We start from the raw sequence: 24,950 nt of genomic DNA on the forward strand, positions 1-24,950 counted from the left end.
TTTTCATAGCCAATCATTAAGAGTATTTCTACCGCTCCTGCTGTCTCAAGAGAGTTGAAAACAGCAGGTCTGGGACAGGTAGTGATGGAGCTAGAGTAATCCTGCTGGTGTCTCTCACCTCTACTTTCTCCACCACTTGCTTTCCAAAGGAGCAGACCTTGGTGGAGGAGGTGATGATCATGTTCTCAGAGCTCTCGTACTGACTGGACACGCCGTAGAAGAAACCTCTGTCTTCCTGCAGGTTGGCACTCAGATCGGCCTGCAGAGAGAGAAAGGAACCACACAGTCAACAACAACCTCCCCCCTCTCTTTTATTGAACAGAGGACAGTATAGGAAAGACAGGAGGTGGTCCACACAGGCCACACACACAACCTGTCAGTCTTAGCAAGAGGATAAGGCACTGTTCGAACAACCTGCCAGTCCATGACGAGACACATTTTTAGTTCTGGACAGTTCAATCAAAAACCTCAACAGAAATCTACTTCAGTCGTTATACAGCAATCTTTCTTTCAGTAATGTCCGGTTCTTCTAATTTAATAGACTTTGTTTCAAGGAACAGGGAAAAGTGTGTGTGTGCTTCTGTTGGCTTCCTGAAACATGTTACCCAAAATGTGTGACGGCTCAACAAAGCCTGCAACTAACGCTCTGCAAAGCCAAGCAGCATCTATTGGCCTGGCCTGTGTTGACTTAATTTAGGCTGCCAATCCAGCCTCTGCATTCCCAAGATGCTGTGTCTAGCTGTGGCGTTAGTGCCAGACAGGACTCTCTTCGTCAGGTGCATCCAACCTCATGTCTGTCTAAGAAGGCAGAATCTGCTCCTAGTCACTGATACTGGGTCAGATATATTTTTATCCCTCCTAATGGTTAAGGGAATGATGGGGGTGAGGGTAATCTGATACTATATAATATTTTACATCGAGACGAGGCGTCCTCTGTCATGGTAGAGGAGTACAGACACAGAGGGCTTTACCTTTTCCCCTCTCAGGCCCTTGTCTCCTAATGGGCCATTAATACAGCGCTCAGCCTCTCTTCATCGCCCCGCTCCTCGTCTTCATCCCTCGCTCCTGTGATTCTCTCATTTGTCTTCATCCCCGGGGCCCAGTGACCCTCCCCGAACCTGCGCTCCCCACTTCCCTAACGGCCTGCGAGGGAATTCATCCAATTATAATCAACAGCCCTCAATTGGCTGATTAGATCAGCCAGGCCGGGCTCCTGTGTAACAATTTACAAGGGCCGGCTCAAATCGGATTCTCCGGGCACTTCAAAGGCGCGAGACAATCCGTTAGGACAGGGCCACGGGCGCTGTGGGGAGAAGGCAGGGCCGGTCGGGGAGCTGGAAATTCAATCTAGAATGCCATAGCTTTGGAGACGGGCCAGCAGCCTGTCACAGTCGCCATGACAACTAGCCAGAGCCTCAGGACGCCCCCAAGTCATGCCCGGGTGGCTGGCTGGCCGCCTCGATGGAACTGGGTTTTCTTTCTCACTTTATGAAGGCGGAAGAAGGAAACGAGGTATAAGTCACCTCAGATAAGGTTGCTTTTTATTTCTTTTTTGTACTCAGCGTAGCAGTTGAAATGTCCAGATGTTGGTTGGTTGTTTGTCTGTGTGTGTTTTGTCATGGGTGTCATGAGGGTTGGAGAGCCCCCTCAGGACAATCAGACCCACTATAATAAGATATGTTGAGGTGATGCATCTGGCACTAGCAGCAGTCATATGGGCTTGTTTCTCCAGTCAGTCTGGGATAGCTGCATACAGTGCCTTCAGAAAGTATTCATAACCCTTGACGTTCCACATTTTGCTGCTGCAGGCTGAATTTAAACTGGATTAAATAGATTTCTGTCTCCCACCAACACACAATACCCCATAATGACAAAGTAAAAACATGTTTTTAGACATTCCTGCAAGTGTATTGAACATGAAATACAGAAATCTCGGATTTACATAAGTATTCACACCCCTGAGTGTTAGTGACATGTTAGAATCACCTTTGGCAGCGATTACAGCTGTGAGTCTTTCTAGGTAAAGAATTATTCAAGCTCTGTCAAGTTGGTTATTGATCATTGCTAGACAGACATTTGAGGTCTTGCCATTGATTTCCATGCCGATTTAAGTCAAAACTGTAACTAGATCACTCAGGAACATTCAATGTTGTCTTGATAAGCAACTCCAGTGTATATTTGGCCTTGTGTTTAAGGTTATTGTCCTGCCGAAAGGTGAATGTCTCTTAGTGTCTGTTGGAAAGCAGACGGAACAAGGATTTTGCCTGTGCTTAGCGCTATTCCATTTATTTTTATCCTAAAAATAACTCACTAGTCCTTGCCAATGACAAGCATACCCATAACATGATGCAGCCACCACCATGCTTAAAAATGTGAAGAGTGGTACTCAGTGATGTGTTATGTAGCAATTTCCTCAAACACAACACTTTGTATTCAGGACAAAAAGTTTATTTCTTTGCCACATTTTTTGCAGTATTACTTTAGTGCCTTGTTGCAAACAGGATGCATGTTTTGGAATATTTTTATTCTGTACATGCTTCCTTCCGTTCGCTCTGTCAATTAGGTTAGTGTTGTGGAGAAACTACAACGTTGATCCATCCTTAGCTTTCTCCTATCAAAACCATAAAACTGTTTTAAAGTCACCATTGGCCTTACAATGAAATCCCTAAGTAGTTTTCCTTCTTCTCTGGCAACGAAGTTAAGAAGGATGCCTGTATCTTAGTAGTGACTGGGTCTATTGATACACCATCCATAGTGTAACTAATAACTTTATCATGCTCAAAGGGATATTCAATGTTTGCTTTTTTAAATTTATATCCATCTACCAATAGGTGCACTTCTTTGCGAGGCATTGGAAAACCTCGTCTTTGTAGTTGAATCTGTGTTTGAAATTCACTGAGGAACATTTCTGATAATTGTATGTGTGGGGTGCAGACATGAGGTAGTCATAAAAAAATCATGTTAAACACCATTATTACACACAGAGTGAGTCTATACAATTTATTATGTTTGCCATAACAAGGTGGTTGAATACTTGACTCTAGACATCTCAGCTTTTCATTTGTGATTAATTTACAATCATTTATAAAAACTTAATTCCACTTTGACATGAGGTATTGTGTGTAGGCCAGTGACACCAAAATCTAAATGTAATCCATTTTAAATTCAGGCTGTAACACAACAAAGTGAAGAAAGTGAAGTCAGAGGGTGTGAATACTTTCTGAAGGTACTGTATGTCATGGGTTCTGGAGTCTATCAGAGCTCTGACATGAAGTTAGCGGGTGTGAATACTTTCTGAAGGTACTGTATGTCATGGGTTCTGGAGTCTATCAGAGCTCTGACATGAAGTTAGCGGGTGTGAATACTTTCTGAAGGTACTGTATGTCATGGGTTCTGGAGTCTATCAGAGCTCTGACATGAAGTTAGCGGGTGTCCAATTGATGAATGGCTTATCGGACACAATGGGTTTCTGTCACTCACTAATGTCTTATATCACTCTACAATAAATAACTTCACAAAATAGTATGTGAGGGTGACTAACACATGTACAAGCCAACTGGGGAAGAGATCATAATGGAATATAGAGTTGGAATGTAAAGGTGTGACTGGAAACATGATAATCAAGCTCTGAAAATCTCTATTCTGTAGAATAGAGCCTGTATGAGTTGTGTTTCTGAAGTAAGTTATCCACATGGGAAAGAAGTGATCAGAGGAGATGGACACAGTGGACTCTGTTCTCTCTCTCATGTCCTTTTCTAACTACCCCTGCATCCCAGCTCCTCGTAACACTACACACACTTTTCTCCCTTACACTCTCTCGCTCTGAGGGACCTATAAATAAGTGGATCCAGCCTAATAGCGAGGGGACAGGTGCCCAGGCTCAGATTTCCCCAGTGAAAGAGAAGCCCTGCCACTCTCACACCAAAGGCTGCGGTCACACACGCTACAATGTGCCCTCTACCCACTGTACCCATGAGCAGAAAACAGCCAGGTCTTAATCAATGACTTAATTTGCTTCAAACTGAAATCGTTACTAAATTCCTTTAGCTCCAGTGCTAAAGTTATCCCAACACCTAACACATTTAGGTCATTAACTACCGAGGAGAGTGCTACAAAAACCTTTACCTTACAAAATACTCTCTCAGTTCCCCTTTTGTGCTGCGACTAATTCTTTGTTTCGAGTCCCTTTCCATTATTCTATTCAGAAAGCAGAGACTCACCCACACACACTACAATGTGCCCACTAACACACACCTCTGATTTGATTCTGCTTGGACTCACCCAGAACTTGACAAGAAAGAAAGTGTCTGGCTGCCCCTTCTCAAACAGCTCCTTCAGCCCTCCCTTCTTCTCAGGGAACTTGTCGTAGATCTGACGGATGTCCACTGCCTCCAGGTAAGGGTCACTGAAGGTGGGGTTGGACTGACCGATGTGCACAAACAGGTGCTTGTTGAACTGGAAAACAGAGAGAGATGTTGATTACTTTCAGAGCACTGATTCAGTTCATGGTGTGAGGAAGTTCACAATACAGCTTTAGGGAAAGGGTTGGATGAAAAGGAAGAGATTGTTTATCTTTATGTCTCAAACTTTTACATTGATGAGCACTGAAAGGGTCCCTATCAACTAAGTGAGATGAATATGAATGGGGAGGCTTATTAGGCAGGGCGAGTGGCTACTAAATTACTACTCACGGTCTCTGGGTCTTGAGGCTGCTCCAGGAAGGCAGAGAACTCCAGCATGCGGAGTTTGGAGCTGGCGATACTCCGCCCCTGCCACGGGGGGGCGCCCGGTGACATGGACAGGCCTGCCATGCTCTCATAGCCTGAAGAAGAGAGGGGGGGGGGGGGCGCAGAGTAATAGAACATACCATAGGTTTGAAAAATGTTGTTGCATACTGTCAGTTTCTCTGAGCTTTTTTGGAGCTCTTCGTCACTTGCAGACCATGACAACGTCTGTCGACACATGGGGACATGAAGGGAAGCTGAGAAAACCCACCTGTTATGGGGGGTGGGCCGGACGTCTGCATGGCGTAACTCTGCTGGGAAAAGGGCTTAATGCTGGAGAGACAAGACAGGCAGTAGACACATTACACCCTGACCCCTCGCACACACGACTAGACCGGCAGACTGTTAAACACACTGGGGGCTCGGGTTCATTAACCAAAGTGCCATTTAAATAAACGTGTTAAGATGTTACTCTGTCACATTCAGTTTTGACAGATTGTGATTTCTATTTATTCAGTGGCAGTAGGCCTATGCCTTTTTACTGACAGTCAGAGAGGCTCACACGCAGGCATAGGGGATCATTACATTTTGTCAGCTGGTTATGGTCATGAAAATGACTGCAGGTCTCGCGGTAATTTATCGTTAATTAATATAAACATGTTTAGCATCTCCAGGCCTCCACACATACAAGCCTCTGATGTGCATTTGGAACATCTACAGTTTAATAGAGTCTAATAATATACACCACCACAACAAATCTATTATTTATTTTAGGCAGGTTTAAAGAAACATGCTATGAAGGAAATGTATTTCAGAAGAACAGAATCTGAGTTGGCCTACTGTATGTTATCTGGCTATGTTCCATGATATAGGCTAGTTCATTTAGCTGACAAGATATGCTTATAAGTCCCTTGCAATTACTTTATAGTAAGAAGAATCTATTTGAACGTAGCTTAATGAAATAGAAATCATATTTTTCCCATTCCAGAGCAAGTGCGCATATGAAATGGTTATGTTGAGCGGAAAAGCGACCATTTGAAATAGGTCCTATACGCTAGATTTAGAGTTATTTGGCAACTTTAGTGAAATGACACAAACCTGAGAATGTCTTAGAAGTCAAAACATTTATGGGCTGCATGAAGCGACTCTAGGATATTGATGACTGGAAAAAGTCGCAAAAAAATAAGTAGTTGGGATCCTGCTCTTTTTAGTGGCAACCATCAAAACTCGGCTTTCACAAAGGATTGCATATAGAAAATCCTGGGCTTATGTCACATCTACTTCTGCTCCCCCCCCTCGGTGCTCGAGGTTGCGGGTCTACTAATCACCGGACCTGGCAACCCATCATTACGCACACCTGCGCCTCATCATTAGTCGCACCTGGACTTCATCACTTCCCTGATCACTCCCCCTTTATCTAGCACTCCGTTGTTGTCACCCATCAGGTAGTATTGTTTCATGTCGAGATGCAACGGGTGGTTGTAGTTTCACGCTATGTTCGGTCATATTAAACTCACTGGTTGCCTGACTCATTGCGTCTTCGTTACATCTTATAAGAATGCATGTTTTACTCCACGTGTCAACCACTTTTTGAGGGCTTGCAGCTGATATTCTGCCCAATTTGGCCAAACTGTATGCCATGGGTTCTCCAACCCTGTTCCTGTAGGTACCCCGTACTTAATTTGGGGAACAAAGTTAAATCTGTTTGGAAACATTAGTAACACGTTTTCACAAAACATTTTATTAAACAGTTGACAGACCTTCTCTGTGCGCTTGAGAAAGGAATGGAGGAGATGGAAACGCACAGGGGTGAGATATTCTGTCTTTTTTTTTAATAAAAAAAAAACTTTTTTTTTACCCCTTTTCTCCCCAAGTTCGTGGTATCCAATTGCTACAACTCTTGTACGGGCTCGGGAGAGACGAAGGTTGAAAGTCATGCGTCCTCCGATACACAACCCAACCAGCCGCACTGCGCATCCAACCCGGAAGCCAGCCGCACCAATGTGTCGGAGGCTACACCGTGCACCTGGCAACCTTGGTTAGCGCGCACTGCGCCCAGCCCGCCACAGGAGTCGCTGGTGCGCGATGAGACAAGGACATCCCTACCGACCAAGCCCACCCTAACCCGGACGACGCTAGGCCAATTTTGCGTCGCCCCACGGACCTCCCGGTCGCGGCCGGTTACGACAGAGCCTGGGCGCGAACCCAGGGACTCTGATGGCACAGCTGGCGCTGCAGTACAGCGCCCTTAACCACTGTGCGGGAGGCCCGAGAAATTCTGTACTTGAAGGTAACGTGTCAGCCTATTAATTTAGAAAATAAAAATAATCACGGCATTCAAAATCAAATAAAAACTCACTATAATTTTAGGCTAACTAAGTCGCACTGCACAATCAGACTATACAGCAAGTTTGGAGTGTAGCAGAAGGTAACATCCAGTATGCATAATAATACAGTTCACACTCAAAGGCCTTTACTAGAATTGTTTACATTTTGGAGCATAGGCTAGACCAGTTATGTACCAAATACATCTTAAATCTGTGTTTAAAATAATAATATCGCGCAGTGGGTAATATGCTGTAATTCCTTATTTTTTTACGGACATGGGCTCATATTTTGGCCAATGCATAAACTCTAATAAGCTGTCCATTTCGTTGGGTTTGGCTTTGAAACAACATCCACAACGATCATGTTTTCCACTGTTTCAACCTGTTGTTGAACTTCTTTCTTCAAATTGATCGATCACAGTAAGGTGAGTTTCAAAAGCACACTGTATTGATAAGTGTTTGATGTGATTTTGCATTGATGTCGGAGTGGTTAAAGGGACAATAGAACGCTGGGTACCAGGCAATTAGTGACCTGACAGTCTTTAGCGAGTTGGATCGTTAGCGAGTACCAACGCATGTCCAGAGTGCATAAGAGGAGATTACCGTGGTTTACTGGTCATGTGGAATTTTACTGCGGTCATGACTCATGACTGCCGGTCTTGCAGAAATATGGTCACCGCAACAGCCCTATACACACACACACACACACACAGGGTTGTAACTTACTCTTCAGGACCGCCATGCCAAAACTGGGAAAAAGAAAACATGGAAACATATTTTATTACATACACTCTATATGACACCACCTATCTTTCTACTGTATATGTATCCCCCAGTGTTGCTCAAGGACAGGGTGTGTGTGTCTCTGTCTGTCTGCGCACACTACTCACACCACCAGCAGTGGGGTACGGTGGCCTGGACAGCCCCTGCAGAGCCATCTTGTTCTGGAAGGCGGTGGCGGAGATGGTGGCCATACTCTGGAGGGCCTTGTCTTTGGCAGCCTGGTCCTGCAGACACACACAGCAAGGCCCAGGGGTCAGGTCACGCTCTCCATTATAGTCAGCACCCTGTGGGAATACTAGCCTCGTTATGTTGTTTGTTGGGTGGGAAATGAGGGGTGAAAGCGAGGTTGATCATAGGGGCTGGGCTGGGAGGATGGGTAATATTGCAGTCAAGATCCCCGAGGTTGAGAGTAAGGTTTATTGCTTTGGCAGAGGCCGGGGGGTGTTGACAAGTGGCCTATGTCTCTGCTAGAGGTCACAGTGAGAGCTGGGTCGAGCATGTCGGAGGGCTAGCTCTATGCTAATGGTAATGATCAAGCTAGTTTGTGGCTAAATGCTAACAGTAAACAGGTGACATGGTGGCTACCAGAAACAGCAGTCATTCCTGTCTATGATATAGCGTTATTGTTCTGTTGTGCGTGTGTCCATCATGCCGACTTGAGCAGTTTCCAACTCATCGAGGACTACCAACACTCTCAGCCACATAATGCTAGGCCACATGGCACAATCTTGTTCCCAGAACCAGCTGACACAAGGGCATAGCTGAAATATGGGGAGTACATTTGGTAGTGTTCTCAGTTACAAGAAAGATGTATTTAAAAAGGCCTGTCGGAGGATGCCTTGTGACCAATGCTGGGCCCTGCCAGCTGTGGCCCAGTGGCCACTGTCCAAGGTGACGGAGAGCTGTGTTGTCTTGTGTGTGTGTGTGTGTGTTTGCGTGCATGTCTGCGGTAAGAAACCTAAACTAAGAAAGTGCTAGGGGCGGACGGTGTTAGGAAAGCTTTCACCCACCAAACAGGAACACTTTTATTGAGATACTTACCAAATGAAATGCCTGGAAGGAACAATACAAAAATTAATTTCTCTCCTGACAAACGCATTTGTTCATATCGTGCACAGCAAGCCTCAGGCCAGGGATGCTGGAGCGTATCCACATTTACTGTGGTCATTTGTAGATATGCATCATAGGACTAAGCATTCCATATAACACCCACATGAATTAAGGTGGTGCTATTAAATACAACCCACTCTCTGTTTGTCATTGTTTTGTCTTTCCATATTGTTTGTACTGAAATGTAGGAATGGGAACCATTAGAAATTCCATATCGAATTCATGGCTATCAAGGCCATGGTATATTGAGTAATTTTTTTTCATGGAATCAAACCTAAAAATGAGAAGAGAATAACATGGCATGAAGGTCACAGGAAGCCTTCCTGATGATCTGCACTCTGTGGCTTTAGAACAACACCATGGCTACAGCCAAGCAGCACCACAGCCTCCCCAACAACACAACTTCACACTTTAAAATAGGCTTTTTAAACCTTTTCTTGCCCAGGAGAATCGGTGACCCAGGGTGAATGGCAAGGAGAGGTAATCAACATCTTAAAATGAATGGATTTGATCATTTTTTAAAATTATTTTGACCTCCCACATCCATATAATTGGAAGAGGAAGTGTAAACTCTAACATAGCCTAGTAGCTAGAAAGGTAACTCCAAACACATTTTCACTAAGAACAGCTGTTTAGCTGGTTAAATGAAGGTTAGCTGTGTGTTGGCAAAACATTAATCAAGTCAAGAAAGCTTAGCAGCAGCCAGCGGCACTTTCTGCACTGGTAGCGGGTGTTTTTTCAAAGCCCATGTCAGATACTCCATTGAGTGTAATTGAATCAAATCAAATTTTATTTGTCACATGTGCCGAATACAACAGTGTAGACCTTACAGTGAAATGCTTGCTTACAAGCCCTTAACCAACAATGCAGTTCAAAAAAAAAAGTGTTAAAGTATTTACTAAAATAAATTGAAGTTAAAAAAAAGTTTTAAAAATAATAATTAAGGAGCAACAATAAAAGAACAGTAACGAGGGGGTACAGGGGGTACCGGTACAGTCAATGTGGGGGAGTAAAGGTTAGTCGAGGTAATTCAGGTAATATGTACATGTAGGTAGAGGTAAAGTGACTATGCACAGATAATAAACAGAGTAACAGCAGCGAAAAAATGGGTGTGGGGTGGGGACAATGCAAATAGTCCGGGTAGCCATTTGATTAGCTTTTCAGGAGTCTAATGGCTTGGGGGTAGAAGCTGTTAAGAAGCCTTTAGGACCTAGACTCTGTGCCAATGAGTGTAATTTGCTCAATATTTGGATTGATAAATAAAATTGACATAATTAGAAAGAAGATTCTTCTCTTTTCTACTGTAGGTATGTAATTCAACATTTCTTTATTCTGTTGTTGCTAGGGATATATTTTTATACAAATCTTTTTTTGGACCCCCTGCAGTACCTCTGTGGACTCTTAGGGGGGAGGCAGACCCCAGGTTGAATACCCCTACCTTAAAAACATCAGCCACCAGCACACTACTCCAAATGATCTGCATAGCTAGTGCTGTAGCAGTCATACAATTGGAATGGGTAGAATGGTAGACATTGACATTCCCATTGAAAGCAAGGTCCCTACTGTAACACCATGGTATGTGGCATGGCAGACATTGGAGAGGTTGTTCAGAATGTGGATGACTTGTGTTCTAAAAGGTCGAATTGCTCCGTTATATCGGTGGATCCATGTAAATCTTCCAGAATTTAGAACCTGTTTGATTCGTTTTTCTACCCATTCCATTGCTATGGTACTAGCCGTTCAAGCCAACCCACAATGCAGTGCACAGGTTCAAGATTCAAAAAGGGGGGAGACTCACGTAGCGTACCTTCAGCTTCACCTGGATCTCCCGGGCCTTCCGTCGCGCTAGCACCTGGATGTGACTGGACACCTGGAGGAGAGAGAGAGGGATAGAGAGAGAGATTAGGTCTGATCAGGTCTATGGCAGACGTGCTGTACAGGGTTCGGCCAACTATCCTCCATGTTGGCGCCAAATGTACAACAAACAATAATATTCCTTTTCTCATTCTATGATGTCATTGTCTTGAGACTTTTGGTACCAATATGTCACTTATTAAGAACGGCAAACTGAATTGTTCATGGCCCTGGCCACTGCTAGACCAGCAGGTGTCCCCCTTCCCCTCTCACTCTACCCTTCCTCAACTCATTGTCAACTCCAACCCTCTTTCCCCCCCATCACATCTTCACATAAAGGGACACAGATGGACCCCTTTCCTTCTCTCTCTATATAATGCAACATCAGTCAGTGTCAATATGTCAGTCAGTCCCTCCATATCAAATCAAGAGCTTGGAACAATAAGGTTCTCTGCATTTTTGTCAAAATGTTATTGACATAGCCTTGTTCAGTTCAATGTTCTTTGCCTATATAGTACTCTAACTACCCCCAACTCAAGTTGTTAAGTTCAAAATAATATGAGGGTTTGGAACTTTAAAGCCAATTATCTCAGAATCATCTTTTGCAGATAAAACCTTATAGTCCCAATCTCTCGAAATCCCATGTCCCAGATAGGGTCCAAATCTCTGCCCCATCCAGCCCTCTACAGTGTCCTCTCTGCCGTAAAGATCCTGTATTCCTCTGCTTCTTGCTCTCCTAATGAGGCTGGGCCACGTGCTAGGTGAAGAACACGCAGTCGTCTGATCCTATAGCACCTGTGCATTGGGCCCCGGCCCTCTAAATCACTCGAGAGGCCCATTTCAGCATGAGAACGGGGTTGGGGCTCGGGAATGTGTCGGAGTGACAGCAGCATCATTTCCTGCTGTCATGGCTTTCCCCTAGCCCTCTCTGGGTTTTTTCCAGCTCCTGATTGGAGACAGCTTGGACAGACATGGAGTGAGTGGGTTGTTTAAGGGGTGCACATGGTTTGGGAGAAAGGGAAGGAAACATATAGGGGAAAAGTGGAGTGGTGTTACGAAACCCACCTGCTTTCTTGTCCGCGTCTTCCCTGTGCGTAGCTTGATGTACCGTGCTATCAGTTCGTTTCGTCCTGAAAGAGCCAGCACATTGACATTAAAAACATTATTTGCATTAAGAAAATGTAAAGTTATTCAATATACAATGAGATATTTGTGGATTTGTTTACATGCAAAGTTTGATTTAGTTTATTAGTTCATAGTGATATGTCCAACAGTGTAAATCCTTGTTGAATGTCTGTAAATGCAACAGGCTTGGCATGGTGTCAGTAGGAGGATAGGTCAGCTAGGGGATGATGAGGTACTGCTAACTTATCATCAGCATGCTGGTTGGCTAGGAAAATCAGCTGCAGAGGTGGGAGGGGTGTCTGAGTCTGTGCTAATGTGTCCTGTATGTGTTTGTATTGGTGTAAGTGTGTGTGTATGTAGATGTGTTATCAGTAAAAGTGTGTATTTGTGTAAACGCAAGTGTGTGGGTGTGTATGTGCAAGTACGTACATGTGTGTGCAACCGCACTTGTGTGTGTGTGTGTGCTTGCCCTGGTCTGTGTACCCTGTGGGGTTGGTGCTGCTGAAAGACAGGTCACATTGGCTGAGCAGGTGAAAGGGTATAGCAGCCATGCGATCCCAGGCCGGGCTCAGAGGAGACACCACAGCCACAGAGAGTGACGAAGGAGGCCTGGCCTGGAGAGGCCGCTCGGCAGCTGGTCTGTGTGTGTCAATGTTTATAGAATACGCCTGCAGTAAATCTTAGGCTTGTTCCTCCATCAAGGCTTTGGTTACAGGGCAAAGGACTTGGTTCAATGGTCATGTGGCCTCTCACCTCTTTCCCTGGACCTGTACACACATGCACACACACACAGTACCAGTCAAAAGTTTGGACACACCTTCTCATTCAAGGGTTTTTCTTTATTTTTATTATTTTCTACATTGTAGCATAATACTGAAGACATCAAAACTATGAAATAACACATATGGAATCATGTAGTAATCAAAAAAGTGTTAAACAAATTAAAATATATTTTAGATTCTTCAAAGTAGCCACCCTTTGTCTTGATGACAGCTTTGCACACTCTTGGCATTCTCTCAACCAGCTTGAGATAGTTTGGGATGAGTTGGACCGCAAAGTGAAGGAAAAGCAGTAAACAAGTGCTCAGCATATGTGGGAACTCCGTCAAGACTGTTGAAAAAGCATTCCAGGTGAACCTGGTTGAGAGAATGCCAAGAGTGTGCAAAGCTGTCATCAAGACAAAGGGTGGCTACTTTGAAGAATCTAAAATATACTTGAACACTTTTTTGGTTACTACATTATTCCATATGTTATTTTATAGTTTTGATGTCTTCACCATTATTGTACAATGTAGAAAATAGTACAAACAAAGAAAAACCCTTGCATGAGTAGGTGTCCAAACTTTTGACTGGTACTATATGCACACACACACACACACACACACACACACACACACACACACACACACACACACACACAGCATGCCTCCCAGCTGTAGAAGAGTCGAGTTTGCACCACCTCTTAAACACTGTAATTTTTCCCTGTCACACCACATCTCCATGTGAATTAACACAGAGATCAGTCACGCAACGCAATGTGGAACAACCAGCATAATTTTTCCTCACATAGTGATGCTTGGGTCAGAAAACCAGACCCTACCCCGTCTGACCAATCAGAATGCCCAGTTACGTCGAGGAAGAAGCCCAGAAAAACTGGTAGGCAATAAAAGTGATAAGATTCAGCTTGAACTCCAAAGGGTACCCTATTACCAGAGCCCTGGTGAAAAGTAATGCACTATATAGGGAATAGAGTGCCATTTGGGAAGCAACCTCCGAATGGAATGCAAAACATAGTTTCTCCAGCTCTCTTCTGAGCCTCGCTGCTGGGGATAAGGTTCTAGCAGAGGGTGTTTGTTCCGACATACAGTAACTTTCCACTAATCAATCTCTAACAGTGTTAAAGTTTAATAGGGGACTAGTCCACTGCAGGCAAATTTACGACTTATGAAAGTGGCAGCTGTTAGCATTAGAGGCCATTGCGGTGAATTTGGCGGTGATGGTTTTCTGTGAAGTGGCGACATGTTCACAAAATGGTTTAAATTAAGGAGGGCGATTGTAACCTCTTTATGCACACAAACACAAACACACACACACACACACACAGCTGTAGGGCTCCCTTTGTGTCATGCTTTTATGGACTTAAACCTTTCTCTCAGTCTCCTTATGTCTCCACACACAGCCCAGTCACGGCACTCATTCACTCTGAATCTTATTTTCATTTCCGGGCTGGAACTGCTCAAGCATTCAGTGTTTATCAGAAGGTGCACTCGCTCGCCAATTGTTTGAGCACCTCAATGCATATTTCTTTAATCCCTTTGGATTAAAAAAAGTGTTCCACATTTCTTGTGCACTTTGCAGTTGCTGACTGAAAACAGGCAAATACTTTTTGAGAGGTCACTGTGAAGACTTGGTGAGGTCACTGTGAAGACTTGGGGAAGTCACTGTGAAGACTTGGGGAGGTCACTGTGAAGACTTGGGGAGGTCACTGTGAAGACTTGGGGAGGTCACTGTGAAGACTTGGGGAGGTCACTGTGAAGACTTGGCGAGGTCACTGTGAAGACTTGGCGAGGTCACTGTGAAGACTTGGCGAGGTCACTGTGAAGACTTGGCGAGGTCACTGTGAAGACTTGGGGAGGTCACTGTGAAGACTTGGGGAGGTCACTGTGAAGACTTGGCGAGGTCACTGTGAAGACTTGGCGAGGTTACTGTGAAGACTTGGCGAGATCACTGTGAAGACTTGGCGAGGTCACTGTGAAGACTTGGCGAGGTCACTGTGAAGACTTGGCGAGATCACTGTGAAGACTTGGCGAGATCACTGTGAAGACTTGGCGAGGTCACTGTGAAGACTTGGGGAGATCACCGTGAAGACTTGGGGAGATCACCGTGAAGACTTGGGGAGATCACCGTGAAGACTTGGGGAGATCACCGTGAAGACTTGGGGAGATCACCGTGAAGACTTGGGGAGATCACCGTGAAGACTTGGGGAGATCACCGTGAAGACTTGGGGAGATCACCGGGGTGACTTGGGGAGGTCTCTGGGGTGACTTGGGGAGGTCTCTGGGGTGACTTGGGGAGGTCTCTGGGGTGACTTGGGGAGGTCTCTGAGGTGACTTGAGTGGAATCCAGATGTTTGGCATTGTGCTTATAAAATAATTTGAGCCAAGATTTGGCATTATGTTCACATACTGTCACACAAAGTCTCTACACACATGACATCCTCCCAGTCCACTCAGCCCATTCAAAATTAGCATCCTGTATTTGTTAGCATTAAACCTAGTCATTAATGAGCTGTTAAAGAGGCTGGTGTTCATGTGTTTACAATGCATTGGGAAAGTATTTGGACCCCTTGACTTTTTCCATATTTTGTTACAGCACAGCCTTATTTTAAAATTGATTAGTTTTTTTCTCCTAATCAATCTACACACAATACCCGATAATGACAAAGCAAAAACAGGTTTTTAGACATTTTTCAAATTTACATAAGTATTCAGACCCTTTACTCAGTACTTTGCTGAAGTACCTCTGGCAGTGATTACAGTCTTGAGTCTTCTTGGGTATGACGCTACAAGCTTGGCACACCTGTATTTGGGAAATTTCTCCCATTATTCTCTGCAGATCCTCTCAAGCTCTGTCAGGTTGGATGGGGTGCGTCGCTTCACAGCTATTTTCAGGTCTCTCCAGAGATGATTGATCGGGTTTAAGTCTGGGCTCTGGCTTGGACACTCAAGGACATTCAGAGACTTGTCCCGGAGCTTCTTGTGTATTATCTTGGCTATGTGCTTAGGGCCGCTGTCCTGTTGGAAGGTGAACCTTAGCCCCAGTCTGAGGTTCTGAGTGCTCTGGAGCAGGTTTTCATCAAAGATCTCTCTGTTCTTTGCTCCGTTCATATTTACCCTCGATCCTGACCAGTCTCCCAGTCCCTGACGCTGAAAAACTTCCCCATAGCATGATGCTGCCACCACCATGCTTCACCGTAGGGATGGTGCCAGGTTTCCTCCAGATGTGATGCTTGGCAATCAGGCCAAAGAGTTCAAGCTTGGTTTCATCAGACCAGAGAATCTTGATTCTCATGGTTTGAGAGTCCTCTGGGTGCCTTTTGGCAAACTCCAAACGGGCTGTCATGTGTCTTTTACTGAGTAGTGGCTTCCATCGGGCCACTCTACCATAAAGGCCTGATTGGTGGAGTGCTGCAGAGATGGTTGTCCTTTTGGAAGGTTCTCCCATCTCCACAGAGGCACTCTGGAGCTCTGTCAGAGTGACCATCGGGTTCTTGGTCACCTCCCTGACCAAGTCCATTCTCCCCCGATTGCTCAGTTCTTCCATTTAAGAATGATGGAGACCACTGTGCTCTTGGGGAATGCTGCAGAAATATTTTGGTACCCTTCCCCAGATCTGTTGTTCGACACAATCCTGTCTCTGAGATCTACAGACAATTCCTTCGACCTGATGGCTTGGTTTTTGCTATGACATTCACTGTCAACTGTGGGACCTTTATATAGACAGGTGTGCCTTTCCAAATCATGTCCAATTAATTGAATTTACCCCAGGTGGACTCCAATCAAGTTGTAAAAACATCTCAAGAACGATCAATGGACACAGGATGCACTTGAGCTCAATTCCGAGTCTCAACAAAGTGTCTGAATACTTATGTAAATAAGGTATTTGTTTTATATTTTTTTTATAAATGTGCAAAAATTTCTAAAACCCTGTTTTCGCGTTGTCATTATAGGGTATTGTGTGTAGATTTTTATTTAATTCATTTTAGAATAAGGCTGTAACGTAACAACATTTGGAAAAAGTCAAGGGGTCTGAATACTTTCCGGATGCACTATATATCAGATGTCCCTGGCACTCCCAGAAATGGACGGGTGGTATGATTTTAAAATTATCTAGACAGATCGGAGACACTGAGAAGTAGTCATTCAATAGCACAATGATGAGGTCATTATCGTGTGATCGTGTGACTGTGTCAACTGAATGGGTGGTGTCTAGACTCCAGAGGGGGCGACGGAGCAGCAGCCTGTCCTTGGCCAACTCAGTGGTTTAGGTCAGGTAGGTTAGAGACTGGGATCAGGAAATAGGATCCAAGTTCTCCAGAGCAGAGCAGTGACCGACTCTGGGAACGCGGCTGGTCTAGAGATCATCTGGGAGCTCCAAGAAACACCCATGGTCCCCTCACCCTCACATCCTCAGGGAAAGGTCAGAGGGGTTAGTGGTGGGTGCAGGATGTGTCACGCGAAGGTGCAGGGTGCAACCCTCCCCTCCATCCCTGTCATAAATCTGCCTCCTCTCACAAGGCAGGGTTCCTCTCTGTCCCCGAACGGTCAGTCCCTGCTCTCCCTACTCTCTGTGCTCTCTCCTTCCCAGAGCATTCCTCACATACCAACACCCTGACTGCCCTGCCTTCTGCAGCACTGGGCCTGCATCTGTTCTCTCTGCTGCCTGCCCCATGGGGGCGTACTTGGTTATTATGTGTGTGTGTGTATTTGTACTTGTGTGTGCGCACGCAGCTACACCACTTGACCTCTGTGTACAAACACTCACTCCCTCATGACGCTAGAGGACATCCACTCACACCATAGCACATAGCCATCCCAGCCTCGCTAGCCACTCCAGACTCCAGCACAGATGACAACAGAGGACCCAGCTTCTTACGTCTACTCTCCATCTATTCTGAACAGTGGCGTTCCATGGGATCGACATGATTAGGCCAAACATGGCAGCCACTTTGTAACACACAAACCATCTCTGTTAGACAGAGAGCACACGTGCACACACAGCAAGCCGCTTTATGAACACACATCTGCCAGCCGCACGGCTTCCGACAGCCTCTCTGTCTCTGGGCGATAACTAAGGTCAGATTTAGGCCGCAGGCAGGAATGTGTTGGCAGGGTGCGATTTCCCCTCGGATAGGATAGCTAGCCGAGAGATTTGGAGTGGTGGCGTGGAGACTCCTGACACAGGCCCGTCTCTGAAGCCACTGGCTAGCTCACTTCTCTCTTACTGACACTATCTGCTATGGCGCTGTCCATGCAAAGCTGTTCACTGTCAGTCCTGGAGGGCCAAAACACTTCTGGTTTTCATCCTCTTCTTCTAATAAGGGACTGATTCAGACCTGGGACACCAGATGTGTGCAATTAACCACCAGGTAGAAACAAAAACCAGAAGCGTTTTGGCCGTCCAGGACCGGAATTGAACAGCCCTGCTGTAAAGACTGGGATTTAAAGATACAGGATGTGAACATTGCGTTTCAAATGTGAAATCACTGTAACAGCAGCAGCAACCGTACCTCTCCACCGGTTACATAATATTATAAACTGGGTTTGAGCCCTGAATGTTGATATGCTGACAGCCGTGGTATATCAGACCGTATACCACGGGTATGACAAAACATGTATTTTTACTGCTCTAATTATGTTGGTAACCAGTTTATAATAGCAATAAGGCATATGGGGGTTTGTGAAATATGGCCAAAATACTACGACTACAGTTGAAGTCGTAAGTTTACATACACCTTAGCCAAATACATTTAAACTCAGTTTTTCACAATTACTGACATTTAATCCTAGTAAAAATTCCATGTCTTAGGTCAGTTAGGATCACCACTTTATTTTAAGAATGTGAAATGTCAGAATAATAGTAGAGTGATTCATTTCAGCTTTTATTTATTTCATCACATTCCCTGCGGGTCAGAAGTTTACATACACTCAATTAGTATTTGGTAGCATTGCCTTTAAATTGTTTAACTTGGGTCAAGCGTTTTGCGTAGCCTTCCACAAGCTTCCACAATAAGTTGGGAGAATTCTGGCCCATTCCTCCTGACAGAGCTGGTGTAACTGAGTCCGGTTTGTAGGCTTCCACGATTTTTCAGTTCTGCCCACAGATTTCCGATAGGATTGAGGTCAGGGCTTTGTGATGGCCACTCCAATACCTTTACTTTGTTGTCCTTAAGCCATTTTGCCACAACTTTGGAAGTGTGCTTGGGGTCATTGTCCATTTGGAAGATCCATTTGCCATGAAGCTTTAACTTCCTGACTGATGTTTTGAGATTTTGCTTCAATATATCTACATAATTGTCCTTCCTCATGATGCCATCTATTTTGTGAAGTGCACCAGTCCCTCCTGCAGCAAAGCACCCCCACAACATGATGCTGCCACCCCCGTGCTTCACAGTTGGGATGGTGTTCTTTGGCTTGCAAGTGTACCCCTTTTTCCTCCAAACATAACGATGGCCATTATGGCCAATCAGTTCTATTTTTGTTTTATCAGACCAGAGGACATTTCTCCAAAAAGTACAATCTTTGTCCCCATGTGCAGTTGCAAACCGTAGTCTGGCTTTTATGGCGGTTTTGGAGCAGTGGCTTCTTCCTTGCTGAGAGGCCTTTCAGGTTATTGCAATATAGGACTCGTTTTACTGTGGATATAGATACTTTTGTACCCGTTTCTTCCAGCATTTTCACAGGGTCCTTTGCTGTTGTTGTGGGATTGATTTGCACATTTCGCACCAAAGTACGTTCATCTCTAGGAGACAGAACACATCTCCTTCCTGAGCAGTATGATGGCTGCTTGGTCCCATGGTGTTTATACTTGCGGACTATTGTTTTGTACAGATGAACGTGGCACCTTCAGGCGTTTGGAAATTGCTCCCAAGGATGAACCAGACTTGTGGAGGTCTCCAATTATTTTCATAGGTCTTGGCTGATTTCTTTTGATTTTCCCATGGTGTCAAGCAAAGAGGCACTGAGTTTGAAGGTAGGCCTTGAAATACATCCACAGGAACATCTCCAATTGACTGATGTCAATTAGCCTATCAGAAGCTTCTAAAGCCATGACATAATCTTCTGGAATTTTCCAAGCTGTTTAAAGGCACAGTCAACTTAGCTTATGTAAACTTCTGACCCACTGAAATTCTGATACAGTGAATTATAAATGAAAGTCTGTCTGTAAACAATTGTTGGAAAAATGACTTGTGTCATGCACAAAGTAGATGTCCTAACCGACTTGCCAAAACTGTAGTTTGTTAACAAGAAATTTGTGGAGTGGTTGAAAAGCAAGTTTTAATGACTCCAACCTTAGTGTATGTAAACTTCCAACTTCAACTGTATCTATCCAGTCATGTCAGATCTTGGGATACCTAATGAGAGAGAGCATTCGATCAGGGCATTAGACAGAGGTGAGATGCATGTCAGAGCCAAGCAGACAGCCATGTCTGAATTCTGGAGGCACCTTAGTGGACATACAGTGAAGATTCCTCAAAGTCCCAGAGAGGATCTAATCGCATGTGAGAGTGAAGGTCAAGACAGGGGCTAGGGCTACAGAGCCGAGGTCAGGTTCAGACTCAGGACCTCCCCCATGTGACTGCTGTGCTGTGCCCCCTGCACCTCCCAGCCTCATCCTCAGGAGGGCTCAGGTGTCGCCACTACCCACTCACTACCAAGCAAACCCCTGACCTGGCCATGCCTTCAAGTACTCTCGCTGGAGACCGCAAACAGTGACCCCACTGCAGTAGTACTCAATAATGATATGGTGACTGTACTGAGAACTCTGTCCTGTCTCAGCTGCAATTACAAAAGAAACATGACACAGGAGCACTTTATCAAAAGGCTACTAGCTACTCACAGCCTTCTGTCAGTGAATCTCTCACTTGACTGGAAAGGTTGGGACCTGGGTGAGGAGGATAATTATTTATTTCCCTTGGGCCTTTCCTTTACATCACTGTTATTAATGAGGGTTGACAGAAAAAACTGCTGCTCTCTGTTTTCAGGGCACGTTGGCGTCTACACAAGAGAAACAAACATGTCAAGATGTTTGTCGGCAATAAAACCCTTGCAATGAAGGCCAGAGAAAACAGATGTTCACTATAGGAGGTATAGCGGGAGAGCAGGTGTGAAAGAACATGATGACTGAATAAAATATTATACTCTGTCAGTTATTTTTGCATAAGGCATAAGACTATTGCCTTTTTCTGATTATGTAAATAATAAAAGTGATTACAAGAAGAGTTATGAGTAATTATCCAATTGGTGGGTCTAATCCTGAATGCTGATTGGTTAAAACCGAGCTTCTCGGGCATTATCACTTAATTATTCAATCACTGTAAATAAACAACCAACATTTCCACTATCAAATGTGTTATTTTCATATACGGCCTATATGGGTATCCTATACCTTGGGGCAAAGCACTTATCCAACTGTCCATCCCTCTTCCCCTATAACACACATAATTTGTCATCCCAGCTCTGAAAAGCCTTTCTACTCGGTGGATCCCTGTTACTTTACACGCCGGACGTTAGTCGGATGGGGCAAAGCACAACTGGGACCCATGGAAGCCAGGACATGTTTTCATTGGCACTGCAGGTCGAATGACTGCCACACAAAAACCTCCACAATATCCGTGACACTGTCTTAATAAGCAAGCTAATAACTGCAGTGAGTAATAAGCATGACGGCCACACTATGATGAGAAAAATGCCATGAATGCATGAGGAAATATGACACAAAAACATTCCTCTCGATATAAGAAATTACAATTGGATGAAGAGGATCTACACGCATACTACAAAATGAACAGTTCCCCATCTCAATATGGCATTGTTGCCTCTGGAATGGCACTTGTTCAGTGTTGTAGACAGGAAATGCATTCAGGAAAAGTATTCAGACCACTTGACTTCTTCCACATTTTGTTATATTAGACTTATTCTAAAATAGACTGATTAGGGTGGAAAAAACTATTTAATCTACACACCGTATCCCATAATAACTAAGCAAAAACAGATTGTTAGACATTCGGATCCTTTACTCAGTACTTTGTTGAAGCAGCTTTCTCATTTTCAAGCTCTCTCATGTTGGATGGGAAGTGTGTGCAAAGCTGTCATCAAGGCAAAGGGTGGATATTCAAGAATCTCAAATATAAAATATATTTGGATTTGTTTAACACTTTTTTGGTTACTACATGATTCCATATGTGTTATTTGATGTCTTCATTATTATTCTACAATGTAGAAAATAGTCCAAATAAAGGAAAACCCTTGAATGAGCCGGCGTTCTAAAACCTTTGACCGGTAGTGTATTTCCATAGGTTTTCCTCTCACTTCATGTAATGATATACTTACATTTTAAAACCTCAACCTGAGAATGAAATTAACATAGCTTTAGGTTGAAATGAGTTGAGTTGTAGCAATGTGTCGAAAGGTCTGTCAATGACCCTGACAGGGCTGATTAAACAGGGTGGGGGGTCAGTGTGGGGGGTGGGCTTAGCTGTTTAGGGGCTGATGGGGTGCGGGTGGGCAGCGGGTTCAGTCTTGTCTCTTTTCTCATGTAGTAAATTTTATCTGGCCGTGAGGCTGTGGTGAACTTGGGGAGCAGTTGGAGGTTAGCTGAAAGGCAGACAGACCCGCTGAGAGACTGACGGACTGACGTACAGATGGGGGGGGGGGGGGGGGGGGGCAGAGTGCATGATAAATCCCAGAAATAGCAGCGAACAGAGGAGGGAGGCATAAACACACACACACACACACACACACACACACATGAAACAGGGACAGGTGCAGAATGCCCCGGAGCTGCACAAGACACCGCCGCTGCCTTGGTGTTTATTTGTTTCCCTCCCCTCACTCCAAGCACTCAAAGGGTAAACGTCTATTCTGGTATAGGGTTACAGCGGAGCTGCCTTGAACCCCGGTTCCAAGCGCATGCCATTCCTAACGGCCCATCGTGCTCCCTGGCACGCATCACCCGCCCCTGACCCCCGTGGGGAGGAAGGGGCACCTCAGCGCGCCCCCCCAGCTCTCACCACCCTCCCCAGCCTCTCTTCCCCTAAAACAGAATGTGACACCTGCCCCCTCTCCTCCGTCCCATTATTGCAGGCTTTATAAGGGGTTAGAGTTGATCAGGGGACGGCTGTGAACTCGCCGGGCCCAGATAGCCATTAGCCGCATGCTAGGCTAAAGGAGCTCGCTCAGAGAGGGGAGATGACAGACCTCCTCTGAAAAGCACACAACCACCTGCTCCGTTTGGACCCAACGCTTTTCCACCACCAGCAGACGAGCTATCGTTATCGCAAGCCATCTGTTAGCAGATGTCTACCAGCAAGACCTAGTGTGTCCTATCAAATCAAAGTTTATTGGTTGCGTACACAGATTTTTAAAAATGTAACCTTTATTTAACTAGGCAAGTCAGTTAAGAACAAATTCTTATTTACAATGACACTCTACCAAGAGGCAAAAGGCCTCCTGTGGGGACGTGGGCTGGGATTAAAAATAAAAATGTAGGACAAAACAAACATCACAACAAGAGAGACACCACAACACTACAAAAAGAGAGACCTAAGACAACAACACAGCATGGCAGCAACACATGACAGCATAGCATGGTAGCAATACAACATGACAACACGGTAGCGAAACAATATGGCAGCAGCACAACCTGGTAGCAGCACAAAATTGGTATAAACATTGTTAGGCACAGACAACAGCACAAAGGGCAAGAAGGTAGAGACAACAATACATCACGCAAAGCAGCCACAAGTGTCAGTAAGAGTGACCATGATTGAGTCTTTGAATGTAAAGATGGAGATAAAACTATCCAGTTTGGGGCCTCCCGAGTGGTGCAGCGGTCTAAGGCACTGCATCGCAGTGCAAGAAGTGTTCCTACGGGCTGTGTCACAACCAGCCATGGCCGGGAGTTAGGCGGGTTATGTTTCGGAGGACACATTACTCCACCTTAGCCTCTCCCAAGTCAGCGATTAGCAAGATCAAAAAGGGGTTACAAATACTAAATAAATAAACTGTCCAGTTTGAGTGTTTGTTGCAGCTCCTTCCAGTCGCTAGCTGCAGCGAAAAGACGAGCGACCCAGGGATGTGTGTGCTTTGGGGACCTTCACCAGAATGTGACTGGCAGAACGGGTGTTGTATGTGGAGGATGAGGGGTGCAGTAGGTATCTCAGATAGGGGGAGTGAGGCCTAAGAGGGTTTTATAAATTAGCATCAACCAGTGGGTCTTTTGCCGGGTATACAGAGATGACCAGTTTACAGAGGAGTATAGAGTGCAGTGACGTGTCCTATAAGGGGCATTTGTGGCAAATCTGATGGACGAATGGAAAGAACATCCAGCCGCATGAGAGCACCCTTACCTGCTGATCTATAATTTACATCTTCATAATCTAGCATGGGTAGGATGGTCATCTGAATCAGGGTTAGTTTGGCAGCTGGGGTGAAAGAGGAGCGATTATGATAGAGGAAACCAAGTCTAGATTTAACTTCAACCTGCAGCTATGAAAATGTGCTGAGACAAGGACAGTGTACCATCTAGCCATACTCCCAAGTACTTGTATGAGGTTATGACCTTATTAAGAGGTGACTGACTACCTTATTAAGATCTAAACCCTCAGATATATTAATCACACCAGTGGGGAGAGGGGCATTTTACAGATGTTATCCCATATGTAAGAAATATCAGAACAAGCAATGTCAGAGTCCAAAATATGGAAAAAGTCAAGGGGCCTTTTTACAAATGTATAAAAAAGAAAAAACTGAAAAGGTACACATTTACATAAGTAGTCAGACCCTTTACTCAGTACTTTGTTGAAGCACATTTGGCAGTGATCACAGCATCAAGTTTTCTTGGGTATGACGTGACAAGTATTTGGGGAGTTCCTCCCTTTCTTCTCAGCAGATCCTCTCAAGCTCTGTCAGGTTGGATGGGGAGCGTCGCTGCACAGCTATTTTCAGGTCTCTCCAGAAGTGTTCAATCGGGTTCAAGTACGGGCTCTGGCTGGGCCACTCAAGGACATTCAGACACTTGACCCAAATCCACTCCTGTGTTGTAATGGCTGTGTGCTTAAGGTCGTTATCCTGTTGGAAGGTGAACCTTTTTCCCCAGTCTGAGGTCCTGAGTGATCTGGAGCAGGTTTTCATCAAGGATCTGTACTTTGCTCTGTTCATCTTTGCCTCGATCCTGACTAGCCTTCCAATTCCTGACGCTGAAAGATATCCCCAAAGCATGATGCTACCACCCCCATGCTTCACCGT

The 24,950-nt window shown here is 44.9% G+C and overlaps 1 protein-coding gene across 11 annotated transcripts in view; it reads right to left on the reverse strand.

Annotated features, from left to right (window-relative positions):
* LOC110521407 (transcriptional enhancer factor TEF-3) overlaps positions 1–24,950 on the reverse strand; it is a 45,599-nt gene that overhangs the window by 3,278 nt on the left and 17,371 nt on the right. The window contains exons 3-11 of one of the 11 annotated variants that reach the window (XM_036968722.1): positions 11,864–11,928; positions 10,752–10,814; positions 8,876–8,887; positions 7,942–8,058; positions 7,778–7,800; positions 4,996–5,057; positions 4,692–4,822; positions 4,282–4,455; positions 119–259 (exon numbers count right to left, since the gene is read on the reverse strand). In XM_036968722.1, the coding sequence (XP_036824617.1) occupies positions 119–259; positions 4,282–4,455; positions 4,692–4,822; positions 4,996–5,057; positions 7,778–7,800; positions 7,942–8,058; positions 8,876–8,887; positions 10,752–10,814; positions 11,864–11,928 (788 nt within the window). Of the gene's footprint in view, positions 1–118; positions 260–4,281; positions 4,456–4,691; positions 4,823–4,995; positions 5,058–7,777; positions 7,801–7,941; positions 8,119–8,875; positions 8,888–10,742; positions 10,815–11,413; positions 11,489–11,863; positions 11,929–24,950 lie in introns of those variants that run through there. The other 10 variants (XM_036968721.1, XM_036968725.1, XM_036968724.1 and 7 more) reach the window with 10 other exon arrangements.

The sequence above is a fragment of the Oncorhynchus mykiss genome, chromosome 30 (genome assembly GCF_013265735.2).
Source record: "Oncorhynchus mykiss isolate Arlee chromosome 30, USDA_OmykA_1.1, whole genome shotgun sequence".
NCBI classification, from domain to species: domain Eukaryota; kingdom Metazoa; phylum Chordata; class Actinopteri; order Salmoniformes; family Salmonidae; genus Oncorhynchus; species Oncorhynchus mykiss.